Here is an 18,934-nt window from a genome sequence, read left to right on the forward strand (position 1 = left end):
TATGTGCGGCCATCGACATGATGACATCACACATGCACGTAACATCATCAAGGCAACATCTGCACACCTCCGGGTGCCTCGAACTGCTCCACCACCTTTAGTGTGTCATGGCTCGAGAAAGTTTGCAAGACACTGTGCTAACCAGATTCCCGTTCTCCATAATATCAACCTGTTTTATTTTGTTCCACTTAAGATGTTTCAATGGGGCCTTTCTATTTTTTTAACAGGAAATGATTAATGAATGCATTGAACATCAGAGAAAGGAGCTTCAGAGCCATTATAACAAAGTTTCCATTTGATAAAAAGAAAATAAAAGGTTTACAATAGAAGCATCAGCTAGTCTTTAGCAATAAATCTTCCTAAGCGTTGGCCATTGTCTGAACTTTTAAATTACTTATGTCATGGAATAATCTCTATTGATGAAATTTTAAATGTAAGATGGTGAAGGATGAACTGCTAATCATGGTCTCTAAAGTAATAGTGTTGAATTCTTGTGGTGTGGGATAATATACTTGCTGTTAATATTTAATAATCCTTCTCTTCCATTATAGCCCCACTTTGCCTGCTCTCGATTGGCAGCTGCCTTCCCACTCAGGACCTTATGAACTTCGACTTGAAGTGCAGCCTAAGTCCCATCACAGAGCTCATTATGAGACGGAAGGAAGCAGAGGGGCTGTGAAGGCGTCTGCTGGAGGTCACCCTATTGTACAGGTATCAGTAGTTTCAAAGACGGGAAGGGTTGGTGATTCTGGCATGCTATTGATGTCTATCTTTCCACTCCAGGAATCAACTTTTTATATAAAGACTGACCTCTAAATGTTTTTCTTTAATTCGCAATTCTTTCCCCATCTTACGATGTGTATTGCCATGTTAAAGCCTTTTTTTCAACATATTAAAGAACTGATTTCTTTTTTTTTTTTCTTTAATTCTTTATTGATTTTCAAATTTTGACAGTGCAATACTAATCTATTAAACATGAGCATTATACATAACGCACTTAAAATACATAAAATTAATACTTTACCAATCCTTTTCTCCCTCCCTTCCTCACATAACTATTACATTGCATATGCATATATTATTGCACTATTATAGATAAATACCTTTAGCAAACCCAGATACCTTCCCCTCCCCCCACCCCACCATCCTGGATGTGTAAGGAATCTGTAAAAAGGGAAATGCCTGACATTCATTGCAATTCAACATATGCAAAGAACTGATTTCTTAATAGAGCATTTCTCTAAGCATTAAACCAGAAGTATGGTGAGCTTTAAAAAATCTTGATTAAAATTTTAGGAAACTTTTTGTGTGGGAATGGTTATAGAATCCAGTGGTGCTATAATAAGTAATTTTAAGAATAATTATCCTTTTCCTATCGTAATAAATTTTATGTTATGCTGGTTCCAATCGTAATTATTTTAGCAAAGTTTTGTATTATTCACTGTTATCATTTATGGCTATTATAAACATAATATAAATAAGTCATAAGTCTGTAAATTCAAATATTTTGTGTTCCTGGCTCTTTATTAGTCCATACAGACTGTGTATCCACTGTCTATGTCATTTTTGGAATGTCCCGTCATCCGGGACACACGATGGGAAAAGGTTAAGTGAAAAAAACTCTTTCCAACAAACTATATTAAGACACATTGAATGAAGTTGTTCAAATAGCTATTAAAAGAATGGATTTGATAAGAAACAGTCTTTCTGTGCAACCATAAATATGTTGAGGTGGGCTCTACTCTTACCATTTCTATCACCCAAAATCTCTTAGACCTTTAATTCTGTTTGTAACTTCACAATTCAGAGAAATTAGTCCTAACCTAGGGCTCTCAGTATTAAGACCGTATTTAGTGGTCCAGATTTATTTATTGATTGTTATTTTATTTAAAAAATGTATACATTGCCTAAATACTTAGACCAGGGGTAGGCAATTCCGGTCCTTGAGAGCCGGAGCCAGGTCAGGTTTTCAGGATATCCACAATGAATATTCATGAGATGGATTTGCACCTCAAGGAGGCAGTGCATGCAAATCCATACAAGCAGGTAAAATAAATGCTCTTGCAAAGAGTTGAGTTTTCAACACTCTCTTAAAATTCCATCTGGCACTATATTGTCGTACTAAACCAGGTAAATGCACTACAGCTATAGCAATCATAGATGCCGGTGTATTTGCATAATGTGTTTTCATCATTTTCTCCTAAGATAACTACATAGCATTCTCTGATCTCTTTTTTTATTTTATTTTAAAGATTTTTATTGAATTTTGAATAAAGTATACAAAACATCATGAAGTGAATATCAGTGTACACAACAGTAGAACACAATATGCAACAATAAGACAGAAAAGTACTACCATCTCTAAAAGAAAATCACAGCATCATACCTAAGAACTATAAACCAGATACCCACGCACAAACTGTATCCCACCCCCCATCACACTATAACATGACCCCAACATGAGACATCCCCCTGTTGTTTCTTCAGGAAGCTGTCCCAATAAAACAATCCCCCAAAAAACTTCCCCCCCCACTCCCCAGCAGTAAATTTAAATCAAAGAGTCCACTTTGTCCATAATCAGAGACCAAGTCCGGGTAGTAGAAAGATAGTATCCATGTCTTTTTGCAATAGAGAGCTCCATTGCACTCAAAGTTTGAAGTTTCAAGGACCAATCCAATAGGCTAGGTGGCTCCAATCGCTTCCAATGGCTGGCTATCAAGCACTTGGCTGCTGCCAAACCCCACCGGCGAAGTTTAGTTTGCCAGGTATGTAAGCATATATTATGGAGACCCAATAAACAGCCCTGTGGCATAAAAGGAAGAAGGAGCTGCAACAATTGTGACAGAGTTCCCTCCAGAAAGGTTGCAAAAGTTTACATTCCCACCAAACATGGAGGAAAGTACCCAATTCCACCCCACATCTCCAACAGGTGTATGAGGTCCCCGGATACATCTTATGCAAGCGGGTAGGTGTAAAATACCACCGAGTAAGGACTTTATAAGCATTCTTCTGAATTAAAACACAGGAGGAAGCCTTACCCACCTCAAGCATGCTCTGATCTTAATGTTCTACTATGTCAGTAGACCTTCTACAATTCTTTAAAATACAATGGTGCAGGAGCATACAATGTTTGATGAATAATAGACAAACCTTGTGATGGATCCAATATGCTACTGGTAACCAATGAAGCTGCTTTAATACAGGGGAAATAGGCACTGTTTTCTGTACTCCCATCACCAAACGTGCAGTCGCATTTTTCACCAAGATACGATGAATTGCAATAATCAACCTAGACAGAAGAAGTCTCTGTACCTGTGTAATGTGCGATAGGTGCATGCAAGCGCTTACCACAGTTTATTAAAGGGACCCCATAGATTGTCCGTTATATTTGCTACTCCTTCCAGTGTCCCCTTTCTGTCTTTTGGACCCTTCTGCAATGTAATTTATGAAAGTGCTGAAGAAAATCAGGTTTGATCCCTGGAGGCAGGCCATTAATAGTTTCCTTTTTTGCGGAGTGTATACCATTTTAATACTGGCCATCTGTCAGTGAGGGCTCCTTTTACTAAGCTGTGGTAGCTTTTTTAGTGCGCGCTACCCCCCCGCGCTACGCATCAAGAAATAATGCCAGCTCAATGGTGGCGTTAGCATCTAGCGCGCAGTATGCGCGCTCTAAAACCGCTAGCGCAGCTTAGTAAAAGGAGCCCTTAGTTTAACTGTTAACCATGACTTATATGTGATCCTACTATATATACTATATAGTCATAGACCAATAGCCCTACTAGATATGGATTTCTATAGGACCCTGTGGTCGGTACTATTTCATATTCTTTTAAATTAGTATTCTTTTAATTTAGTACCATATTTTCTTAGTGGGGGGGAACATGGTATTAATTTAAAAGAATATGAAATAGTACCGACCACAGGGTCCTATAGAAATCCATATCCAGTAGGGCTATTGGTCTATCCTACTATATAGATAAGAGTGAAAAGCCTTTATGAAATCTAAATACACTATATTCAGCACCGTATCCAATTAAGGGGCTCTTTTACTAAAGTTTAGCACACTCTTAACGGACATTGGTGCACTAAGGCCTGGATTCTCTCTAGGGTGTTGATATCGGTGGCCACCTAAAAAGCAGTCACCGATTGCATGCCAATCACATGACAGCGCCTTAAAGAGAATTGCACCACCGTAAAAGTTAGGCACCAGAAATATAAGCCAGGGTTTTCTGGGCATACATTTCCAGCGCCTACCTTTTGTCGTGAATCATGCCTACATAGGCGCTTTAGACTGCGTAACGCCACTTCTGGCATTAGCCACACCCATATTGGCATTTGGTGGCCTAAAATGCATACATAGGTGCGATTCTGGTACCTGTTATTTAGGCACCGATAGGTACTTTAACGGTGCCATTTTTTCCGTTTTAAAAGGCATTTGTTACTTAACTTAGGTGTCGGTAAAGTGTCTACTGGTGCTTGATACCTGAACAGAACACTTGCCTTCCAAGCAGGCCAACTGAACGATTGGCTGGGTAATATTATCTCGCACTCCTCATCCTACCTAAATTTCAGAAAATTAGTGAAAACAAACCTGTTTAACCGATTTATAACCTAGACCTCTTATGCCTTACCTCTTATTTCCCAAGATCTCATATGCCTTACCTCTGTATCCTGCTCACCTGTTCTTGGAAGACTTTACATTGTACCTATATTCGCTGATTGTCCAGCCCTCTTTGTTGTAAACCGCCTCGAACTACTACGGCTTTGGCGGTATATAAGAATAAAATTAGTTAGTTAGTAAATATAGGCATCGTTTCTAGAATTTCCCCCTAAATGCTGCACATCCTATGGACCACATGGCATTTAATGCATGGTAATGTCTTTTAGTGCATGCTATGCATTAGTGAAAGGGCTCATTAATTCTTTGGTTACCAAGTCAAAACAGTGATCAGATTTTGGCCTGATCTTTCTCTGGTAAAAACATGCTGTTGTCGATCCAGTAATTTAATAATCAAGACACTTCCTTATCTTTTTTCTTTTATTAGTGACTCTATTAATTTACCCATTACTATAGTAATCAATTTTTTTTTCTGCTTCCAATTTAATGAAGAGGGATAATGTTTGTCCATCTCCAGTCCTTAGAACCATTCTTGTCCTCCCTGAAACTGGTTTAGCCAACCTATCAGTGATGTTACCAGCTCTTTTGTAAGATATTTAAACTCCTTGGATGCTGACCATGTGGACCCATTATCATGCCAATTTTTAGCCCCACCCACCTGCCTTTGTAAATGGGTGATATGCACTTCTTCCATAATGTGGTTTCTAATATCTTGAGGTGTTTTTTTTAAGCCAAACAGAGAACAGGGATTTGGGAGGTGGGGTGAGGGAGTGGGGAGATCCTTTTCTCTCTTATTGAGCATATTGGTGCCTCATGCCTGCTTCTGAGACTACTGGAAGCAACTTGTAGGAAATGTGTGATCATTCGGGAGTGTGAATGCTCCTGGGTGCTGCACATGTATTTCCAATGCATGCGGTCATTAACCATTTTGGAACTGGTTTCCTGCCAATATATGTCTGTATTACAGGTTGCCATATTTTACTATATATGTTCCTCTGGGATCTGTCTAATAGGTATGTGAATATGATGAAATATAAATACAGTAAATGAGATGAAATTAAAAAGAATTATAATTTACTGTATGTAGTGCTATTTTTTTTTTTAATATCTGGAATTGTAAAGTACCAGTACTGGTCTAAGACCTGCATGGGAGGGATTGGGATCATGTTTTGCTGTCTGGTAAATATTTAGTTTTTAAGACATTTAGACGAGCAGCTGGAAAGGTTAAAAAATTTACGGTACATCAGGGTTGTTAAATTGCAAGAAGATTGTGAAAAATTGCAAGAGGGTCTTGTGAGATGGGGCATCAAAATGGCAGATGGTGTTTAATGGGAGCAAGTGCAAAGTGATGCATGTGGGAAAGAGAAACCCGAACTATAGCTACATGATGCAGGTTTCCACGTTAGGAGTCAACGCCCAAGAAAAGGATCTAGGTGTCATTGTTGAGGATATGTTGAAACCCTCGGCTCAGTGTGCGGTGGCATCTAAGAAAGCAAATTCAATAAGGCCACTCCTTGAATATTGTATGCAATTCTGGTCACCCTATCACAAAAAAGATATAGCAGAATTAGAAAAGGTACAGAGAAGGATGACATCCCTATGAGGAAAGGCTAATGCAGCTAGGGCTCTTCTGCTTGGAGAAGAGACGCTTAGGGATGATATAAAATACTGAGTGGAATGCAAAGGGTGTCTTTCCAAAAATACTAGGATTGGGGGGCATGTGATGAAGCTACTAAGTAGTAGATTTAAAACAGGTGTAATTAAATTCTGGAATTCATTGATAGAGAATGTGGTGAAAGCAGTTACCTTAGCAGAGTTTTAAAAAGGTTTAGATAATTTCCTAAAAGAGAAGTCTATAGGCCATTATTGAGATGGCTTGGGGAAATCCACTGCTTATTCCTAGGATAAGAAGCATAAAATCTGTTTTGCTATTTGGGATCTAGCTTGGAAACAGGATACTGGGCTTGATGGACCTTTGGTCTGTCCCAGTATAGCAATTCTTAAGTTCTTATTGGTGGGAAAATGGCTGTCTTCCCAGCGATCCTTAACAAGACACCAGGACACTTTTTATGGCACCTCTCAAACTGAGTAAGGGGAGGCAGGGCTTCTTTTTTTGGGTGTGTATGTTTGGGGAGTGTTTGGAGGGTTAACATACTGCAGAGATGCTCCATCTCTTTAAATTTAAAGCCTATTTAATTTGATGTCCTTTGTGTGTGTCAGAAGTATTGCTTTAGTTTAGTGCAAATGATCTTTAATCAGTAAAAAATTGTTTTAAAAATTCATAGGAACTGTTTTTGGAAAGGAAACCCTGTGACGAAATAAACATTTCAGTATTGGTGCTCAGATTGTCAGGCCAGTTTTTTTCCCAAGAATAAGTCCTTTATTTAATACTATCCTTAATGACACTGATTAAATTCAATACTATTGCACGTGGTCTAGAGTCATTAAATGTGAGATACAACAGATGCTTTGTACTTGGAAGAATCCTATATAGGAGCTCCCTAATCCTATATATTTATGTGCCTAATTTTATTCTTACCCCCTAATTCTATAAAAACCACTGAACATAGGGCTCCTTTTACAAAGGCGCGCTATGGTCTTAACGTGAGGAACAGCGTGCGCTAAATTGCCGCACGCGCTAGTCGCTACTGCCTCCTTTTGAGCAGGGGGTAGATTTTTGGCTAGCGTGCGCTAATCCGTTGCGTGCGCTAAAACGCTTTGCGCACCTTCGTAAAAGGAGCCCATAGTGTGCACAAATTAGGGCATGTAATGTAACCAATGTGTGTGTGCAGTTTAATGGAATAAAAAGCTAATTAGTGCCAATATTGGTCTTGTAACAATCAATTATTGACACTAATTCCGCTCTTCGAGTCACTTAATTGGCTACCTATCCGTTTTCATATACAGTTCTAATTCCTCTAACTGACTTACAAGTGCTTTCGTTCTGCAGCTTCTCAGTGTCTCTCCTATTATCTCTCTCTACATCCTTCCCAGGAACTATTCATCGGTAGGTCTCTCTTGTCTATACCCTTCTCTTCCACTGCTAACTCTTGATTCTGTTCCGTTCATCTTACGGCACTGTATCCATGGAATAGACTTCCTGAGTCAGTATGTCATGCTCCATCTCTGATCCTATTCAAATCTAGGCTAAAAAAAAAAAAATTATGAGGCTGATTTGTAACGCCTTATTCATCTGTTCAGTACCCATGTTTGTTTTAATCTTTCCTGTAATAAATGTAACTCCCTAATCCCTTTTTGACCTATTTGTCTTGAATAGATTTTAAACTCTATAGAGCTGGGACTGTCTCTTACAGGTTTGAGTACAGTATTACATACTTCTAGTAGTACTCTAGAAGTGATAAATAACAGTATTAGTACTGGTAATGATGCATTAAGTTAGTCCAATAAAAAAGGTATCACTTGTAGCTTGGTTGTTGATTTTTATTTCCATTCATGTGTCAGTACACATCTAAGTTAAGCATTTGGACTTAAAATGAAAGCATTTTTCTTTCCTGTTAGGAAGGATATGATATTTAGAAATGTACATTACATGAAAACCACAGCTCTGCATTTCTGGTGTGCTGAAGCATTATTTCACTTTATCCTGTTTCCTCTTGAGATTACATTTATTTATAATGTAATTGAAACATCTCTTTTGTGAAATACTGTCACCTTGTTCCATCTAGATGAGAATACAGTGGGGTACATTCATTAAATGGTGTCCAAAGTTAGGTGCCAGGATGATGTGTACTGAACATAAATGCCCAGATTCTGCAAACGGCGTCCCAATTAGAGGCAGTGGTAGGTGTCCTACTGCTGACCAGCCAATCGGGATGCACATTTTGTTTTTTTTTTTTTAAAAAAAAGCTCCCAAGGCAGGCCACCTACATTGGCGGCACCTCCGGGAGCCTAGGGAGGCCCACATGCCTGCCTAAGCTCGTCTAAGGCTAGCCGTGGGCGTGGTTTGCCCCGGAAGTCGCCTTAGATGAACCTAGGTGGCCGTACACATCTCCCTAGTCCAGCGGGAGACGTATACAATGTAAGCCATCAAAATGGCCTACATTGTAAGTACTGTATTTTCACGCAAATAACGCGCACCCGTATAAAACGCGCACACGGGTATAGCGCGCAGAAATCACGATGATATGTACAAAAACTTTGGTATACCGCGCTCACGGGTATACCGCGCATGCTGCCCGATGCTCCTTTCGCCCGCCCTGACTTTCCGACTCTCCGTTCACCCCCCCTGACTTCCGTGCACTGTCCCCCCTTGAAGGTCTGTCCCCATCCTGAAAGCCTGATGCCCCCCCCCCGACGTCCGATACATCCCTCCCCCCGAAGGACCGCCGACTCCCCAACAATATCGGGCCAGGAGGGAGCCCAAATCCTCCTGGCCACGGCGACCCCCTAACCCCACCCCGCACTACATTACGGGCAGGAGGGATCCCAGGCCCTCCTGCCCTCGACGCAACCCCCCCTCCCCCCAACGACCGCCCCCCCCCCCCAAGAACCTCCGACCGCCCCCCCAGCCGACCCGCGACCCCCCTGGCGACCCCCACGACCCCCCCACCCCCCTTCCCCGTACCTTTGGTAGTTGGCCGGACAGACGGGAGCCAAACCCGCCTGTCCGGCAGGCAGCCAACGAAGGAATGAGGCCGGATTGGCCCATCCATCCTAAAGCTCCGCCTACTGGTGGGGCCTAAGGCGCGTGGGCCAATCAGAATAGGCCCTGGAGCCTTAGGTCCCACCTGGGGGCGCGGCCTGAGGCACATGGTCGGGTTGGGCCCATGTGCCTCAGGCCGCGCCCCCAGGTGGGACCTAAGGCTCCAGGGCCTATTCTGATTGGCCCACGCGCCTTAGGCCCCACCAGTAGGCGGAGCTTTAGGATGGATGGGCCAATCCAGCCTCATTCCTTCGTTGGCTGCCTGCCGGACAGGCGGGTTTGGCTCCCGTCTGTCCGGCCAACTACCAAAGGTACGGGGAAGGGGGGTGTGGGGGTCGCCAGGGGGATCGCGGGTCGGCTGGGGGGCGGTCGGAGGTTCTTGGGGGGGGCGGTCGTTGGGGGGGAGGGGGGTTTGCGTCGGCAGGAGGGCCTGGGATCCCTCCTGCCCGTAATGTAGTGCGGGGTGGGGTTAGGGGGTCGCCGTGGCCAGGAGGGTTTGGGCTCCCTTCTGGCCCAACTACCAAAGGTACGGGGAAGGGGGGTGGGGGTCGCCAGGGGGGTCGCGGGTCGGCTGGGGGGGCGGTCGGAGGTTCTTGGGGGGGGGCGGTCGTTGGAGGGAGGGGGGTTTGCGTCGAGGGCAGGAGGGCCTGGGATCCCTCCTGCCCGTAATGTAGTGCGGGGTGGGGTTAGGGGGTCGCCGTGGCCAGGAGGGTTTGGGCTCCCTTCTGGCCCGATATTGTCGGGAAGTCGGCGGTCCTTCGGGGTGGGGGTGCGAGTGGTCCTGCCGGGGGGGGGGGATGTATCGGACGTCGGGGAGTCGGCCGGGCAAGAGGGCTTGGGCTCCCTCTTGCTCCGATCGTGGATGCGGGTGCGGGTGGGAGCGCGTGCGAGCGGTCGTTCGGGGTGGGGGTGCGAGCGGTCCTGCTGGGGGGGGTGAATCGGGCGTCGGGCGGGGTGGGAACTATGTTTTAAAACTTTTGTATACCGCGCTCACGCATATAACGCGCGAGGGGTATGCGCGGTAGGTAAAAACGCGTATAACGCGCGCGTTATATGCGTGAAAATACGGTAGATGCGGCCACTAACCTTATTGCAGCAAGGGATCTCCCTGCTACAATAAGTTTAGTGGCCTCAGCAGCGGCCGACAGTCTGTCCCCCCCTCCGAACAAACACAGCAGGAAGGATGCCCAATCCCTCCTGCCTGAAAACCCCCTCACCTGCCCCAAATGAATGTGGCAGGAGGGATGCCCAATCCCTCCTGCCAAAACACTCCCTGAAGATCGCTGGCAGGAGGGTGCCCAATCCATCTTGCTGGAACATCCCCCCCAGCCCCCAAACGAAACCAGCAGAGTGCGCCTAATCCCTTCTGCTGGAAACCCCCCACTGTAGATATTCCGACGCTGCCCCCACCCCTCCTAACCCCTCCCCGGACCCCCACCCACTAACCTTGATTGATGGCAGGATGGACAGGTCTTCCCGCTGCCTGGCTGGCAGGCCCGCCTCCATCGAAATGAGGTGGTCCTGCCTCTTCCTGGTGCATTGTGGGATGCACCGGGGAAGGGCCTAAGGCCTGATTGGTCCAGGTGCCTAAGGCCACGCCTATGGCTGGGTCCTTAGGCACATGGGCCAACCGGAATCTTGATTAATTTTAGGCATAAAAATATATGCCTGACAAATGTTGGTGTACATGTTGACTTTTAACTACTGTCAATTAGGGGCAAAATGTACTATTTCTGTGCCTAAATGCTGGGAACACCCATGACCTGTCCAAGCCTCTGCTTTGGCCATGACCCCTTAGGAGTGCAATGCAAAATGCCCAATTTTCAGATCAAGGGAGGCAGCCTGGATATCTTCTGCGGTCAGCGATGAGAGCGGATATTCAACATCAGTGCCATATCTGACCACTGGCACTGAATTTCTGGGTTATGTTTGTGCACCATGGACTCAGCCAGGAAAGCCAATATTTGTTCGCTGGCCGGCTAAGGCCTAGTGGTCAAAGATAGACCTGCTTTTTAGGCAGGTCTATCTGGCTGCGCACCTTAGCCAGCGAGCTGCTGATTGTTGGTGATAACCAGCTATGCTGCGTGACATGGCTGGTCACCAGTCAGTCCGCTGACCAGGATATTCAATGAGATAACCAGTTATCTCCTACTGAATATCGGCGGTCAGCTGGCTTAATGGTACTTAGCCAGCTGGGAGCTGTTCCTGGCCGGCTTAATACCACTGAATATCGTGCAGACAGGCTATAGAACAGGGGTGCAGAACAGATCCATATATAACCAGTAATGAGTGCCAATTAGTGCTTGTAAGGCCAGTTGTTGATTTTTATTACCAGTTTAGGCACTGTACACAAGTATCTGTGATCTATGCTTAAAACTGTGTGCCCAATTGTGCACAATCTATAGAGAATTTGGGGGAGTCTCTTCTACCCTGGCAAACACCTGTTTGTCAAATTGGAATTAATAGTGCAGCACCTTTTGCAACCCAACTACTAGGGAGATACTAAGAATACTATTTTATAGATTCATTCTAGACAGCTGGCTGATTTTGCTTAAGTCTGAACCGAGATCTGAAACTTTTGCTCTTTCTATTATTGCAGTTCTTCCTCTTTTCTAATTTTTTTTTTTTTAATACTTCCCCTTGCCCTTTTATTTTTTCTACCAAATTGTACATGATCTCATTTCTTTCTTATATCTCCATTCTAGTTTCTTCCTTCCCTTATGTAGTCTCTTTCCAGTCTCTTTCTTGTCACTTTTCATCTCGCCCTCCCCTCCCAATGTAACCTTTTGCTTCTTCTCCTCGGGTTCCACCCCTCATTAGTCCTCCTTTTCTTACCTTAGGTTCTCTTCATTCTTTTCCAATCTCTTGTCCAGCTCAAGTAGTTTCAGAGTCTTCCTCTCAATTCTTTCTTCTTCTTCCTGCTGAAATTCATGGTATGTCACCCCACTCTCTTCCTGCAGTTCTTGCCACAACACCATCAGGAAGATAATCTAAGCTGCAATCAGTACCTCCATGTGCCGCTTTTAAACCTCCACAGTACTCCCTTGCTCTGCAGTTCATACCACATGCAGCTCCATTTCCTTAGATGTGTACAAGTGCAATAACCATGGCTATTAGATGCTACCGGGAAGTACTGACTGACTTATCTTTATCAGAGTTGTACAGAACCAAACTGGCCATATTCATTGAGGGCTACCTTTTAACGCTTGTTTAGTAAATGACATATTCAACCATGAATTCATTTACATCTGCTCCAGCTTCCATACTGTGGTGATTTATCCCTTGCCGCAAACTAGCTTGCAGAGAGAGAATACTTACAGCTTTGAGCACCTCCCTAAAAGAGGCAGAGCCCCAGTCCACACCTCAGTTTTTTCTTTGCAAGTGAACTATGTAGAGGGGTTCTGATCTGCTCTGCTTAGCTTTTTTGCTTTCTTGCGTTTAAAGTTTGTTATTTTTTTTCTGAGGCTTTGGTGCTCTGATACTCCATTCTTGGCGATTCTCTGCCTGGGAAAGGACTTGGACCCGCTGTGCCAGTCTGCAGCTGTGCAGGGTAAGCCTTCGAGTGGACCTGGAGGGCCTGCCTGCTGTGTTTTTTTATGGGCTCAGGGTCCAGTTTTCTTGGGAGCCGGTTTACCTTCTTAATTTCTCAGTGGCTTTTGCGCAGGCTATGGGCGCCCTGAGTAAGAACCCTGTGTATCAGGGCACCAACTGCATGTTTACCCACTCTGATACATTCCGAGGTCCCTGGAAGAGTGGAAGTCAGTCCGTTCGGCTTGTAGGCTCAAAGATTCCATGGTCTGGTGGAGTCGCACAAAGTATCAGAGGTAGAAAAGTCCTTTCCTCTTTAAAGCTGCAGGCAGGCACCAACAAAAAACTGAGTAAACTCACATTCATTCCAGAAACCTGGCTAACCTCTGACAATGACCCTTGGATAACATAAGTCTGTCCACAGGGCTACAAAATACAGGTGGTCTGCAGAGACAAAAAATGAGGAGGAAGTCTAGCTAGCCATCATAGCCAAAACCAACCTAAATATAAGCATACTGGACAAAACATCCACCCCCCATATGGACCTACTAGCCTGCCAACTTTCAAGTGACACACTAAAAGGAACAATGAACTGCCTTCTCTGCTACATAACACAAGGGAAATGGAACACAGCAAAACCTGAATCTGAAGAATTTATATTCCAAAACTCCTTACTATCTGCATACAACCTGATCCTAGGAGATCTAAATCTGCATCTCGAAGATGAAACCTCCAATCAGGTAGAAAGCCTTCTTTCATTCCTCAAAGTCCTCTCCTACAAAATTCTAGATTCCCAAATCACACATCAACTCAACATAGCAGCCTTCATGTCCAACAAACCACTCAACCAGAGATCCACACCTCAAATGGAATCTGGGCATGCTCCCTCTGGTCAGATTACTACATATACACCTTCAACATCAACTGGGCACAACCAAAGTCTAACCTACGAAACACGTCAAAAGGTCGACCCCCTCCAGGTTCTGGAATAAAGCAGATGCCATGATCAAAGATGGTAACCCCACAGAGTTCATAACCCACTGGTACACACTAAGTATTACCATCCTGGATGATATGGCGCAACTTCAAACAAAAAAAAAAGAATCTGCAGATTATCATACAAACGGTTCAACAATGAACTCTTCCAACTCAAAAGACAATGCAGACTACTCGAAAGAGAATGGAGAAATAATAAACAAGAACACACAAAAACAGCCTGGCGAAAACTAAATAAACAATACAAGAAAAAAACTAAAAGAAAAAAGAAAGACATACTACACAAATCAGATAGGATCAGAAATCCAAGATACTAAAAAACTATTTAAATTACTAAAGGAACTCACAGACACCAAACTACCTGGCTCTCAACAACACCCTCCCTCCATCAGCCACCAGTGGTACCCTTATACAGGAAAGAAGATTATCAAGGTAAGAACCTAATTTTTCCGTAACATAATTGCAACAATTGTAATACAATAGTAAAACTATTATCCACAGAGATCCTTGGTTCGATGATCAAGCTTTCAGTCTTCAGCACTTTGGGTAGCCTGGGGCTGGAGAAGTGATGAAGGCATTATTCACAACCAGTGAAGCACAAAGGGATTCTGGAAAAAGCTCTAATGAATAGATTCTAGCCTCAGGACCATTTGTTGAAGTCCAGAAGAAGGCTACTAAAATGGTGCGGGGTCTTCATCATAAGGCGTATGGGGACAGACATAAAGATCTCAATCTGTATACTTTAGAAGAAAGGTGGGAGAGGGGAGATATAATAGAGATGTTTAAATACCTATGTGGCATAAATGCACATGAGTCGAGTCTCTTTCATTTGAAAGGAAGCTCTGGAATGAGAGGGCATAGGATGAAGTTAAGAGGTGATAAGCTCTAAGGAAATAATTTTTTACAGAAAGGGTGGTAGATGCTTGGAGCAGTCTCCTGGTAGAGGTGATGGAGACAGAGACTGTGTCTGATTTCAAGAAAGCCTGGGATAGGCATGTGGGATCTTTTAGAGAGAGGAAGAGAGGATGGTTACTGCAGAATGGCCAGTTGGCCTTTATCTATTGAAGATTTTTAGCAGAGCATCCTGAAAAACCACAATGTATTTTAAATTTTAAAGTTGGAATTTGTTGTATTTTTTGTTGTTCTCGGTGTGCTTTCCTATTCTAAATGGCGTTCTTTTTTATTTTAACTTAGTGTTTATGTAAACTGCTGAGAACTCTAAGTAAGATTCAGCGTTATGTCAAATTTGAATAAACATAAACATTTATCTGCCATCATGTTTCTATGATCAGGCTAGGAAATGTGTGACATGGGGAGTCTATTCAAATAGTGGTTAGTTGTGAATGAAGGTTCGTGGTACTAGATTCTGCACTGGTTCAGTTTGACCTAGAAGAAGGAAAAATGAGGAGCTTCCATGACATAAAAGATGACATTACCCTCCTTTGAGTTATATCTAGTTAGTTTTTCTTGGCTATATGAGGCACTTTAGCATATTTCATGAAGGAGAAGATGGAGAGATAATGCCTATATTATATAGTACATCAAGGGTGCACAATAGGTCGATCGCGATCGACCGGTAGATCGCCAAGGAAAAGTGAGTCGATCGCGGAGCCCATCCCGGGCTCCGTGATAGACTTGCGCTGCCTTTACAATCTACCGGGCCGATCAGCCTTCCTCTCCCTGACATCAATTTTGCCGTTGGAGAGGAAGTTCCGGGCCAGCCAATCACTGCCTGGCTGGCCCGGAACTTCCTCTCCGATGGCAGAATTGATGGGGAGAGGAATGCTGGTCGGCCCGACGCACGGAAGCAGGGAGAGCTTGGGGTGGTGGCAGCTTTGGGGCCTGTTCCCCGATGGCGGCGGCAGTAGTTTGGGGGAGGGCAGGGAGAAAGAAAGAAAGGAGGCAGGCAGGGAGAAGGAAAGAAGGGAAACAGAAAGAAAGGGGGCATGTAGAGAGAAAAAAAGAAAGGGAGGCAGGGAGAAAGAAAGGGCAGGGAGAGAGGAAGAAAAAGTTGGGGGAGGGAATGAGGTCTGGAGGAGAGGAAGCATACAGGCTGAAAGAAGGGAAGAAAGATTGGATGCAGTCAGAAGAAGAAAGTGCAACCAGACTCATGAAATCACCAGACAAAAAGGTAGGAAAAATGATTTTATTTTCAATTTAGTGATCATGTGTCCATTTTGAGAATTTATAACTGCTGTCTATATTTTGCACTATGGACCCTTTTACTAAACCGCAATTGCGGTTTTTAGCGCAAGGAGCCTATGAGCGTCGAGAGCTGAGCTGGGCATTCAGCGCAGCTCCCTGCACTAAAAACTGCTATCGTGATTTAGTAAAAAGGGAAGGGGGGATATTTGTCTATTTTTGTATGGTTGTTACTGATGTGACAGTGCATAGAGTCATCTGCTTTGACCACTTTGAAAAAACCCCAGAATAGGAATGATAATTAACATTTTCTCAGCGTACAGTGCGTTTTGTGTTTTTAAAAAATTTTATTGTTGGTAGATCATTTTGACTTGGCCATTTTAAAAGTAGCTCGCAAGCCCAAAAAGTGTGAGCACCCCTGTAGTACATGCTATTACCAAAGGAGTCACTATTGTTGGGCAGACAGGAACATGCTCAAAACATTTGCATGAATTCAGTGTTTAAATTCTTAATTGTTTGAGAAAATATGTTGTCTCATTTATTGTGCTCCTTTAAGATAGCTGGACTGGCTTATTGTAACCTTGCAGAAAAAAAAGCTTGTAATCTTATTTTCTTTCTCATAGTTAATTTATTCCCATGAGTAAGATGAATACTTTTGCCTGCTTACAATATTGCTTTCTTTTGCCTTCGGCTTGGTCAACTTTATGAGTTTTCACATAACCCTAAAAAAAAAAAAAGGAAAATTAAATGTTGGGAATTTACTTTCACTAGCTTGAAGAAAGGAGTCTTTTGAAATCCTCATAGAGTTAATCAAGTGCAGCTTAAGTAGATGGAATACATTTTTGAAGGTCCGATTTGTCTGTTTTTCAAATGAGACACTAACTTTTCAGTAATCCAAATTGAAGTGTAAACATGGTGAGCATACTATGTAAATATTAAGATCCTATTCACCTTTAGAGGCTGTAAATATCTTGATGATTCTGTCTAGTGAAGCTACCTGTGACTGGAAGGAGAACATAATGCTTATCCTCCAAGTACTGCTTTTAAAAGATTTGCATACTATAGGGAAAGTGGGGATCAGATCCATTTTACAGTCTCTCATGTGCATGTACTAGCTCTGTAACTATCACACTTTAGGTCAGCCATTCGCAACCCAGTCCTCGAAGCACATCTAGTCCCATCAGGTTTTCAGGACATTCGTGGCAGTACATGCAAATCTATCTCATGCATATTCATTGTGAATATCCAGAAAAACTGATGGGACTAGGTGTACCCCATGGACTGGAACGGGAATGGCTGCTTTAGGTAGTGGAGCGGAGATGTGTGCACTGAAAAAGACAATCTAGCTGATCTGGTGGATTTTTTGGTGTGTGTCTTTTCCTCATATGTGAGATGCATGACTGACAAGAGTCTGTTCATCCCAGGAAAATGATCTAGGTGTCATTGTTGAGGATACATTGAACTCCTCAGCTCAATGTGCAGTGGTGGCTGCGAAAGCAAATAGAATGTTAGGGAATTATCAGGAAAGGAATGGAAAACAAAAATGAAAATGTTATAATGCTCTTGTATTGCTCTATAGTATGGCTGCAACTTAAATACTATGTGCAATTCGGGTTGCTGTATCTCAAAAAACATATGGTAGAATTAAAAAAGGTACAGAGAAGGGCAATGAAAATGATAAAAGGTTTGGGACAACTTCCCTATGAGGAAAGGCTAAAGCGGCTAGAGCTCTTCAGCTTGGAAAAGAGACAGCTCTGGGGTGATATGATAGAGGTCTATAAAATACTGAGTGGAGTGGAAAGGATAGTGAATCGCTTGTTCACTCTTTCCAAAAATACTAGGATTAGGGGGCATGCAATGAAGCTACTAAGTAGTAGATTTAAAACAAACTAGAGAAAATATTTCTTCACACAATGTGTAATTAAACTCTGGAATTCATTGCCAGAGAATGTGATGAAATCAGTTAGCTTGGCAGGGTTTAAAAAAGGCTTGGATAAATTCCTAAAAGAGTGCTCCATAGGCCATTATTGAGATGGCTTGGGGAAATCCACTGCTTATTCCTAGGATAAGTAGCATAAAATCTGTTTTACTACTTGGGATCTAGCTAGGTACTTGGGACCTGGGTTGGCCACTGTTGGAAACAGGATACTGGGCTTGATGGACCTTTGGTCTGTCCCAGTATGGCAATTTTTATGTTCTTATGTTCTTATTCTACTGAATTCACCTCTTTGAATTGTTGTAACTGGAATAGTAAAAAGGAATATTGGGCTTGATTCAAAATGATCTAAACAGCAAGGAGAGGCTCTTGGCCATTTAAATCACTTATTTTATTCATCAGTCTTATACTCCACTTCTTCCCTTAAGAAGGTCCCAAAGTGGTTCACAAAAGAATCAGGTCACCAAAGAAATATATAAACTTAAAAAGAAGAAAACTGCTACTGCTTATGATCCTGGGCAAGTCACTTAGGGCTCCTTTTACTAGCGTTGTGCTAGCGTTTTTAGCGCACGCAAACCACGCGCTAAATGAAAAATACTAACGCAAGCTCTAAAACCACTAGCGCACCTTAGTAGAAGGAGCCCTTAATCCTCCATTGCCCCAGGTGCATTAGATAGATTGTGAGCTTACCGGGACAGATAGGGAAATATGCTTGAGTACTTGAATGTAAACTGCCTAGACAACCTCCATTGATAGATGCTATATAAAGTCACTAACTTGGAATATGAGGACATTACTGGCCAGACTTAACAGTAGATATCCTGCAAACAACGAGATGGTTGGGTACGCGGGAGTGAGCTTAGATGGCAACTTCAGCAGTTGGAACCTTGGACAATAGCAGGTGGACTTTAGTCTGTGGCCCAGAAATATCAAAGAAGAGACAAGTTAATTTAATCATGTATTTTTAATGAGAATAACTAATGGGCAGACTGGATGGACCATCCAGTTCAAGTCTTGATCTACCATCATTAATCAATTACCCCTGAACACA

General features: G+C 43.1%; 1 protein-coding gene across 6 annotated transcripts in view; it reads left to right on the forward strand.

Moving 5' to 3' along the window:
• The window catches only part of NFATC1 (nuclear factor of activated T cells 1), a 392,300-nt gene that overhangs the window by 89,363 nt on the left and 284,003 nt on the right, over nt 1-18,934 (forward strand). For all 6 annotated transcript variants that reach the window (XM_033934427.1, XM_033934432.1, XM_033934431.1 and 3 more), the window contains exon 3: nt 552-711. In XM_033934427.1, coding sequence (XP_033790318.1) covers nt 552-711 — 160 coding nt within the window. The remainder of the gene's footprint in view (nt 1-551; nt 712-18,934) is intronic.

The sequence above is a fragment of the Geotrypetes seraphini genome, chromosome 2, assembly GCF_902459505.1.
Source record: "Geotrypetes seraphini chromosome 2, aGeoSer1.1, whole genome shotgun sequence".
Taxonomy (NCBI): Eukaryota; Metazoa; Chordata; class Amphibia; order Gymnophiona; family Dermophiidae; genus Geotrypetes; species Geotrypetes seraphini.